The sequence below is a fragment of the Pipra filicauda genome, unplaced genomic scaffold, assembly GCF_003945595.2.
Source record: "Pipra filicauda isolate LSUMZ 115617 unplaced genomic scaffold, ASM394559v2 scaffold347_size1265977_pilon, whole genome shotgun sequence".
In the NCBI taxonomy this organism is placed as follows: Eukaryota; Metazoa; Chordata; class Aves; order Passeriformes; family Pipridae; genus Pipra; species Pipra filicauda.
The window spans coordinates 1,128,821-1,139,126 of record NW_024104473.1 but is presented as its reverse complement, the minus strand read 5'-3'; the positions used below and the strand labels follow the sequence as shown (position 1 = coordinate 1,139,126).

Genomic DNA, 10,306 nt, shown 5'->3' with positions numbered 1-10,306 from the left:
GCCATTAAACTGCTACGAGCCAAAGCCTCAACCTGAAAGGAACTAAAAAAGTGAGCTTAGTTTTACCAGTCCATGAATGAAATCATCTTTTTTTTCCCAGCTAATTTCAGTGTTCCTGTTTCATAGCAGTATCCCAATTCCCACATAGCAGTCAGTTGTACAGAGCTGGGCTGCTGCTGCCTTCATCTCCTGATTAAATGCAACGATGGCAGCCCAATTTGATAATAATTCCTCGTGGTAGTTCCATCTGTTCAGTTCTGATTCACTTCCTAATGAACACTACCATCTTGAACTCCAAGCTGGAGGTCAGATTTCCTTTTTTTTTTTTTTTTTCAGGATTGCATGCCTTTAATCACCATGTTGGAATTCCAGCAACAAATGTGAGATGCAAAATGTGCAGCTTGGCACGGCTCCAAGATCCAAGCAGCGATTTGCATGATGAGTTTCTCAAGTTAATACTCATTAGCTATTAGCAGGAGGTTGTTCTTTATAAAAATAGGAGCAGGGAGACATAACAACTATCTCTGCACGCACCAGCACTATACAAACAAGTGTTTCATGTTCCTTTCAGATACGGCAGAAATGATGAAAGGAAGAAATGCACAGGCCCTTATTCCCTTCTAACTCCTCAAGCGAAACTCAGGACAACTTGATCAAACTCAAAGGAGCACCAGCAAGGGACAACGGGTGGAAATAGTAAAAGCCAAGTACAGAGAGGGTTCATTAACTTATTAATGTGTAAAATCCATCTTTCGATCATTCCAAGTGCCACAGCCCTGTCCAGCCCTGCCAGTGACCCAAACAATATGTCACTGCAGAGTCCCTGCATACAGTAGTATTTTAACTTAACCCAGCATCCTCCAGTACCTGGCAGTTTGGGAAGACTGGAGTTTTCCTCGTTTTCCAAGTAGCCTTGGAGCTGACACTGACCAACGGTGCTGCAGGACATAAATGTCATCATATTTAATCACTCGGAATGCCCAGCTCAGCACTAAAAACATCTCACCCCTGCTAGTTTTGGATGTGGCATTTGTAACATCCCCGCCCTCCTCTTCCAACCTCACCTCCGTGGCAGAACTCACAGCAAAAGCCTCGTGAACTCAGTTTGACCTACAGAGATCCCAAGTTTTTTGGAGTGCAATGAATTCCCGTACAAGTCCAGGTTGAGGCTGTGTCAGCCTAAACCCTGCATTCCCCAGAGCTGCCCACGTGCTTCCAGGACAATTTCTTCCTTGTTTGGGCAAATGTTTCTGTGTGCTCTCGTCATGAATCCCAGCTCATCTCCTGCTCCTCTCCTCAGTTAAATAACAGCAGCTCCAGATAAAAAAAAATTTAAAAGCCACTGTACATTATCTGCATTACAAAGGCACTGCAGCATTCCCTTTTTTGATAAAATTTTTCTAGAACTGTGATTTCTAGAAGCCAGCAATGTACAACACTGTTTCAGTACCACACAGACCAGGGGCATTATCCCTTTAGCATTTAGCAGCACGTATTCAGAACTACACCCGAAAACTTGCAGAGTTCATGAGCTACTTCTCTTGCTGCCCTGACTTCTAGAGAGCCAGATTTACAGTATTCCCACAGTATTCGAATTTTCCAAGTGCAGATCTCTGCAGGAACTTTGTTATTCCACACACTTTTATTCTTTGAGAGCACACTCAGCAGTCTGAGAGCTTCCGATTTAAGCTCACCCGCATATTTATGCTCGAGCATCACTTTCTTAAATCCACCAAAAAGGGCAGGTCTTTTTCCATAGTGGATATTAAAGCCTTGGAAATTAGCCAAAAGAACAGAGAAGAGAGCAAGAAACCTATGCAAATGATATCACAAGGTTTGCTCCTCCACACCAAGAGGTAACTCACCTTCACACTGCTCCTCTGGGGTCACAAACAGCACATATCCACTGTAATGCCTCATAATATCCCTTATATGTGTAATCCCTTAGTAATAAAGACACTCCTGGCTTACACACAGGCACAAAACGTGATCTTCAGGGTGAAACAGCCTTCCTGTAAAACAGTGTCCTACCTTTTGCTAAAATTCAGAATGCTGATCACCTGCTGGTGATCCAGCTGGGATGCACCAAGAGCCAAGGTCCCGAAGCACATCCCTGTGGCTTCACGTTTCCTGCTCGTCCTCAGCACAAATTCCAAGCAGGAAAAAGGTGGCAGGATCAGGGATGTACTTGCAGAGGATGCTGTACACGAGCTAATGAAGGGAGACAGGCTGTAGATGAGGAGCTTATGCAACATGATTAATTTTCTTTTCACTAGAAAAAAAACATCCAGATAAAACTTGTCAGAAGTAATCAAGCCTTTTGTGCAGGCTGATTAAGTGACTACCTTTGCTCATGGACTAGACCTGCCAGCACACAACCACTAGTTACCTGTACAATCAATTATTTAAAGCACAGGGTAAAGGGGAAAAACTCCACAAATCCGAAGTAATTAAAAAAAAAACCAGTTTCTTCTTAATTACTTACCCTCACCTATCTTCTCAAACTGGTGCTCCAGACCAGAAATTCCTAGACATCAGTATTAGGAAGCTAAAAAAGCTTTACTCTACAACTTAAACTTGTGCAGAACAAAGGAAGGAGGGAAAATGTGTTCAGATGGACACCCAAGTGCACTGGCATTGCTTTTTCCACATAGAACCCAGCAAGTCTACTTAGTCAGTGTGAAACTTCCCTCCACACCCCTAAAGAGAATTTTTTGATCAAACTCTGAGCAAAGCACCCCACATAATCCATAATCTATCACTGTGGCCTAACAGGAACATTCCAAGCTCCCTGACTGACAGCAGCCAAATGCTTCAGATGGGAACTACAAGAACTTCCATGCAGACATATCTGAGCAACCTCTTGGAAAAACAAGCCCTGCCTCCAATAACAGGAATGACTTCAAGTCACAAACCTTTCCAGATTCGGATCAGCTCATCCAACAGGATCCCTATTGTAAATAGCCAATCCTTTTAGGAACCATCTTACATTTGGGGGTACAGTTTTACTAACATTAAAAAAAAAACAAACCACCCAAGGAGAATTTCTTTTTCCAACACTTATACAGGAGGGAAGAGCAGGAACGCCACCTCCTGGAAAGAACGGGGAAAAAAAAGGGAAAGACATCCTGGTTGCCAGTGTATATTTAGGAACTGCGCTGGAGGAAAGCAAGAAAAATAAGAAATCAGAGCAATTTCCACAGATAATGAAATCAGTTCACGTTCCAAGCACACCCAAGACGGGCTGATCCACTTATCCCAAGTGGTTGTTCACAAGCCCTTCAAGAACCACCTCTATGATGGAAAATAGACAAGTGACACTTGGAGCTTCAGGCAGGATTCATCCCAAAATACTGTAAGTACAGTTCTGCCTGGGATAGTGCAAGCAAACCATGAACTGCCTGGATTCTCTGAGGGACACAGTTTCAGTCACACAGAGATGAACCTACATTGTTTGAGACAGAAGGTGCATGGCTACTCCTCCCACAGAACACATTCAATTTTTCCTTAGGGAAAAAAAAATCCCTGGTTCTGACAACAGGCTCCTGTTTGTGACATTGTTACACAGAAACTGGAAGTGAAATTCACGAGTTCCATTTATTTTTTGTTTCCACAGAGCATGATTTGAACGACACCCTTTGCTTCCCAAGCGTGACCGTCAGATCTACAAGGAAAGACCTCAGGTACTAACGGGTTCCTGGACAGGTTTTTCTGCTTCATCCTCGTCATCTGCGCTTCTTTCTTCTTCTTCTTCTTCCTTTTCTTCTGCTTTCTCCACTTGAGGTAAGATTCCATCGAGGTTCACTTGCAAACCTTCACTGGTTGAAGATCTGATCACCAACCTCTGCACAATGGGATCTAGAAAACAAACACCACCCACGTGGTCACTCGGCCCCTTTCCATGGCTCCAGGCTGACTCACCTCAGTACTGATCCCCACCGTGTCCAGAATCCCAACAAGGCACATCCCTTCAGCCCACAGTTTCCCATCCTCCCTGACAGACACCTGCTATCACCTATGGAAAGCCTGACAAGAACTAATTAAGTTATTGATAACTAGTTGCTGTAAATGACTGACAGTAAAGCACAGCTAGACTCCACTGTTGTAAACATTAGCAAGTTTGCTTCCCACAAACAGGAAATATTTTTCATCAGGGCCCACCACAAGAATCAATCACTAATCAGCAGAAATGCTACCAAGACCAGATGACTGAACTAGGCTGGCATAATTCACATTTAAAATCATCCAGAACAAAAATACCACCCCTTTCTGCACCTATTTATTATATTTCAAGTCAACCAACCCTTTATGCTTTTTATTTGGACTCCTCAAGGCATGGTCTGGTCTCTGTACAGCAGTTACTATTAACAGCATCACTGGGAGAGGTGCAAGATGATTCTTTTGGCAGACACGAGGCAAGTATTAGTATAAAAAGTTCTTTTCTTCGCTCACACAAGGCTACTCTTCCCTAAAATTATGCTCATGAACCACCACTTCCTCTCCAGCTAAGCAGATGCCCCAGAAATTTTGGAAATATCCTGGGAATAGAAAGGTCACTTAATGACAATTAGTTAAAACCACTCAGTTCTTAGTTTTGTTTGCTAATAACTTTAACTCCCACCTTAGAACAGCAGCTCCTTACCATAAGGTGGTGGCTTGAAGGTGCAGATATCATGGATAACTGCCTTTAGATTGGCAATTATGTGCTCAGTAGGCATATCCAGCTGGAAAAGGACAATGCCAGGTTAGACATGGCAGTACTTGAAGCCCAGATGAATAAACCTGAGAACACTGGGTATTTATTTATCCTACACTTGGGTAGATCTTCCTTCTCCGTGTTCCCTGTTAAGGAGTTCAAAATCCCACTAACAGCCCCACAATGAAGACAGGCAATGCTCAGAGGGTTTCAAGTATTTCAACACAGCTCCCACACCCAATTAAATATCCCAGCTTCCAAACAAGCATTTCACACTAAATCCTGGTGTGCACACAATCAGCTATCTCCCTGTTCAAAGTTTGGAACAATTCTCTCGGGATCAGGTGTTTAGTACCCTTCCTTCCTGTGCCACCATCAGTTAGAGGAAAACTAAACATCAGGCAGGATTAAAAAGAGACAAACCAGAAGGAAAAATAAAAAAACACACAGTTTGGGGCACAGAAAATAAATAAATAAGCAGAAATGAATGTTATATGTCAGGTGTAACACAGTTCTTTCTGCTCCAGTCCAGAAATACAGTTATCAAAATTAAGTCATTAATTATTTGAGTAAAGGAAACACTTTTTCATCCTTCTGTCCATATTGACCATGGACTTACCCATAGTTCATTTACTTAAAAAAAATAAAAAAAGGTTAAAACCAGCTGAAGATGCTGCACAACAAAGAGTTCCATCTCCTTCCCAGGTCAGTTAAAGAACACGGTTAAAAATCTCGGGCAACAGACTGAAAACATCTTTTTTTTCCCCTTTCTTTTAATACTAACTTGAGTTCTGCTCAGGAGAGAAAACTCTCCATACAACTTACCCTGGCTATCCTTGTCTTGATTACACTCTCGTCTTGCACGGCGTACTCGTGACATTCTCTGAAGAGCTGCACCATTTTGGGAATATCACTGCCCAGGGAATCTGTTTAAAAAAAAAATAAATAAAGGCAAAAAAAGGCAAAAAGAGTTGTCTGAGTGACGCCTATTAGCACAGATAAGTGTGGTATTAGTAAAGTGGTAATTAATTAAGGCAGCTGAACTCCACTCCAAAATGCAGTTTCACAAACAAGACAGTGGTGTCCTCAGGGGTATTATAGAAACAGTTTCCACCTTCCCTCCTTCCTCATTCATCAGGATTAATTAAGGGTAATTAGCAGGCAAATTTATCTTGGTTCTAATCCCGGATTTGCCTGTTGTAGGAGAAAAGCACAAATCTGGACTCCTAAAATTTCCTTTACCTAAGACAGAACAAGTGGTGCAGTCAAATACAGTCTAATACTGAATGTAATTACACATCCTCGGCAAAAAACCCTTTCAGTGGCACCTCCAGAGTTAAATCCTCTTCAGCAATCGAGAGCTGCGAGGAAGAATCGCTTCTTACTTTTTCTGGTGCTCGGGAATTTCCGTTTCAGTTTGTTCCTCAGTGGTACTAGCTTGGGTATTATGGCAGGAACAGCCACATAGAAATCTGCTTGGATTTCATCCTCCAAGATCTGCAACAAAAACAATTCAATATATTTAGCACACAAGTGGACCTGCAAAGCTGTCTGAGCACACAAACCCATCCCTCACTCTTCACATTGGCAAGCTGGAGTTTACTGGACATCAGGTTTCTTCCCCTCCCCAGGCCCAAACACAGTTTAAATTAGACTATATATATAATTCTTAAAAAAATTAAAATAAAAACCAATACCCATTTCATTAATTCAAGTCCCCCCACGATCTCAGCTCCACTCTCCCGAGCTATTTCAGCTTCTTGCTCATTCTGTTGAGAGAAAAACATAGCTATGAACAGCTGTACTACCAATTAGTCTGTACCAAAAAGGCTTCATTTTTGTAAAAACTTTGGCTCAAGCTTTTGCTTCGGGACAAAAATCGCTTCTTTTGGACTATCTCATACAGATATATGGAAGTCTGTTCTGCTAGGATGATTAAGTGGCAAAGAACAGCTGCAGGATTTTTCTGGACACATAAAACACACACAAATAAAGTTAATCCAGGCTCACCCACCTCTGTGAAAACCAAAACCTTATTCACTTCATCCGTAAAGCGATGGGGAAGGGCGACGGCACCCGAGAAAGGATCCAGCTTTTTCTAGGAAGTGAATCAAAAAACCAGTAAAAAAACCAAAGAAAAATCATGACTCGAGGGCAAGTTACAAATCCAAACAAGGTGAAGAAGTGAAACAGTGACCCCAGAACAAAGCACAGCGAGGTGTGCTGGCAAAACCACGCAAGTGCAAAGTCCGGAGCAGATTTAAACCCTTAAAAAAAAAAACCCCGCCAAGACCCCTACACCCTTCCAGACCTAACCTTCTTCAGGGCCATATCCAGGAACACATTGATATAGACAAACTGCTTGGGGTGAGTGAAGTCCAGCTGCTGGAACTTCTTCAGCATGCCCACGGCCTGCTCCAGGTCGTAGAAGGGGCGCCGGTAGAGCCACGTCAGGTACACGTCGTCCACGGGCTTCGTCATCAGCGGCCGCCGCCGGCGGGAGGGTTTGTCCTTGGCTTTCTCCTGCTTGGTCCACTGGGCACCTTTTTTGGCAGGTCTAAGACGAAAAAAACAAACCAAAACCAAACCTTGTTAGGTCATCAGTTGAAGAGTTCAGCCTGTCAAGAACATGGTGTGTCACGTGTTAAGGACCTGCTGCTGCACCAAAGCAAAACCAGCATGAGGGGAACACACCCCCTGGGCTGGCCTTCGCCTGGGCTGGCCTAAACTGAGAAAATCCAACAGGGAAGGAACAACTGCAAGGTTTCTCTTCTTCTTGTTGTAGCAGTCTCACCTCATAAAAAAGGTTTCTCCTCCCTTCCCTGCAGCATTTTGCATGCAGTTAAACACCAGCCCCAATTTTCACCCTTCTTCCTATTTCCAGAGGGTCTCAAGGCATGGAAAAAAATATTAAAATGTTTTTCTAAAAATTAGTAACTAGACACTCCATTCCTGTCTAACCATGGCAACAGAGCCTGCAGCACCTCAGAACGCTCAGTGTACAACACTGTTCACACTCCTGTACACCGAGGTCCTTCTCACTTCTCCGAGTCATGCTGTGTTATTAAAGAGGCAACAAATTAAACACTAAAAAGCAAACTGAAGACGAGGAAGTGTTTGAAACCGAGCCCACGAGCTCAGCAGCCTTCATGTTGTAACCCTGCCACAGCCTCCTAAAGCACATTTCAAAGCCACCCGCTCAGTCCTTCCCCATAACCGTGACGCTCTTTATGATAAGTGTTTACGCCACCAAGGCCTCTGGGCTGTTGGAGCAACACTGCAGACACCAAGAACGCCCCACACACCCCGCTACCACCACCCCCGCGGCCGAGGGAGCCTCCCGGAATACCGGACCCGCACTCACTTGGCTGCCGCCGCGAAGGGCCGGGCGGTCGCGGCGCTCACCACGGTGGGGGCGGCGAGGCGCTGCTCCAGCCCGGCGCGGACCCACCCGCGCTGCGGGGCCAGTGCTGCGGGGGAAGAGCAAACATCGCTTCAGACAGGCGTCGAGGCCTCCCGCTACCCCTGCCCCGCCCGGGTAGGCCCTCCCCGGACCCCGGGGCCGCCCCAGGGCGGCGGGCGGAGGCGGAGAGGCGGTGGCGCCCCCGGCTCCCTCAGCACAACCCCATCACCTCTCCACAGGCAGCGGGCGCTGGGCGCCGCCATCTTGCCGAGCCGCCGCGGTGCAGCGCCCAAAGCGTTCCCCGCGGAACTCGCTCCCCGAGACCGAGGACGGTGTTCCCTTTACTGCCGTCCACCCGCCCGTCGTGCCCTGGGCCTGGCGTTCCGCGGGTGCGCTTTCCCCCTCTCCTGGCGTGTGCTCGCTGTCCGGAGAGGGGTAACCCCTTGCCGGGGGCTGGTTAAAAGCCTCCAGTTCGCTTCTTAACCGGCCTGAAAGGGGTCTCGGGGCAATCTCGGGGTTGTGTCATAGCGCCGCGAACAAAACTGGTGTTCCCGCCCCCGAACCAACATGGCGGCTGAGGGCAAGCAGAGCCGCTGACATGGGCGCGTTTCCACCTGTTCCACCACGTCTGTTTGGGTGAACATTGTCAAGTTAACGCGAACATTATCTAGTTAACGATTAACAGTGTGACCTCCGAGCCCCGTGTAATTCCAGAATGGTATTTTCACTCCTCTTCCCTTGCAAATGGATTGGGATAAGAGTTGCCTGATCCACACTGCTCCACTCGTGGAGCAGCATCCACCTGCAAGGACTTTGTTAACTGTCTCCTAAGCTTATCAGATACATACCACAAACTATAATGGTTAAAGGGAGGGCCTTTATTCAACACTGATGCGCTTTTTTGACTAAAAACATCCCGATCCTGATCAATCCATGTCTAAGAATTTTTAAATCAGACGTGTGGCTCTGCAAAACAAATCAACATAACTGATCCATGTTTGTCCAGTGTAACTCTATGCTCAGCATCCTGGGAAAGGATGGAGATGGGGAATTGTCAGGGTGACAGGAGGAAAAGGAACCCTCCTCGGTTAAAAAGCCTCAGTGAGGAGTGACATGAGTTTAAAACATAGGGTGGGAAATGGAATTATTTTGGATGGGCATTAGGACTCCCTAATGTTTGACTCCCACAGTGGTGGCAGATGTAACCGGAGACTGTTTAATGTGCAGGTAACGACCTGAATCCTTCACAGTCTTAACTCCATGACTCTGGAATCCCCTTGCAAGCCTCTGGCTTGTTAGACACAAAGTCTCTGCTGTGAATCATGGATTTTGGGAGAGAAACATGAGCTCACGGTGATCGTGCGCCCATTCCCAATTATGCACTTGCTCCAAAGCCCATTTCCTACCAACAGAGGCACTTCCCGCTCTCCGGGCATCCTTGAGTTTTTTGTGTCCAGCACGAGCCCAGGCAACTGCTGTAGAAAGAAAATTACAAAGAAAAGTCCTCAGGCCTGATCTCTTGTCCCCCTCTGTGCCCCCCCCAGCCACCTGCTGCTCCCTCAGACACCTCCCTCCATCTCCCTGACGCTTTTCTTTTCTACCACTGCTTTCTCACCGGGGTACAGAGAGACCCACATCCCTCCCCGTGCCGGGGTGCTGCTTTTATTTTATTTTCCAATCCATCTTTTCCTCGCGTCCATCCCAAAGGGCTGCTGGTGCGTCCGGGAGACGACGGGGCGACATTTACCTGGTGCTCTTCCCTGCTCCAGCCGCCCTCAGGACTCACGGGGGGGCCGTGCCACTGAAATCTGGGCGCCAAAAACACGCTTCCCAGCAGAGGAGCTGCCGCCTGCGGAGAAACAAAGGTGTCTGGCACCGACGAGGACATGTCAAATCCCTTCGGAAAGGTGGACTCTTCCCTCTCGCAGCGCCGGGGGCGAGCGGCCCGCGAAGCCAAGCCACGCCACGTCCCCTTGGGCGCCGCAGCCCGGTGACAGCTGTGAAACCGGGGGGGGGGGTGTAAAAGCCAGGGGTGAAGCCGGGGAAGGGGCCCCTCTGATCTCTCGGGGGGGTAGCAAGGCCCGGCCGTGCGCGGTGACACGGCCCCGCGAGTGCCCACCGTCCCCCCCGCCGCGGCCCCGGCACCGCCCGCCGCCTCCCCGCGCCCGCCCCCGTCTCCTCCGCCCTCCGCTCCCCGGCCGCCGCCG

The 10,306-nt window shown here is 47.1% G+C and overlaps 1 protein-coding gene across 2 annotated transcripts; it reads right to left on the bottom strand.

Moving 5' to 3' along the window:
- Window positions 1-3,578: 3,578 nt before the first annotated feature.
- On the bottom strand, window positions 3,579-10,208 carry MRPL1 (mitochondrial ribosomal protein L1). 2 transcript variants are annotated; one of them, XM_039384352.1, is made up of 11 exons: window positions 9,847-10,208; window positions 9,506-9,574; window positions 8,329-9,412; window positions 8,061-8,166; window positions 7,013-7,253; window positions 6,711-6,794; window positions 6,394-6,465; window positions 6,082-6,193; window positions 5,522-5,622; window positions 4,643-4,724; window positions 3,579-3,858 (listed from the first exon to the last, which is right to left on the bottom strand). In XM_039384352.1, the coding sequence occupies exons 3-11, from the start codon at window positions 8,360-8,362 to the stop codon at window positions 3,680-3,682; spliced, it is 1,011 nt and encodes a 336-aa protein (XP_039240286.1). In that variant the 5' UTR covers window positions 8,363-9,412; window positions 9,506-9,574; window positions 9,847-10,208; the 3' UTR covers window positions 3,579-3,679. The 2 variants fall into 2 exon arrangements, with proteins under 2 accessions (XP_039240286.1, XP_027596996.1); XM_027741195.2 differs by having other exon boundaries at window positions 8,329-9,065.
- Between the last annotated feature and the right edge of the window lie 98 nt (window positions 10,209-10,306).

Coding starts and splice junctions, on each gene's coding strand:
- MRPL1 (XM_039384352.1), bottom strand. CDS start 8,362: ATGGCGGCGCCCAGCGCCCGCTGCCTGTGGAGAG. Junction 7,254..8,060: donor CCCTTCGCGGCGGCAGCCAA/GTGAGTGCGGGT, acceptor TTTTCGTCTTAG/ACCTGCCAAAAAAGGTGCCC. Junction 3,859..4,642: donor CTTCAAGCCACCACCTTATG/GTAAGGAGCTGC, acceptor TTTGTTTTCTAG/ATCCCATTGTGCAGAGGTTG.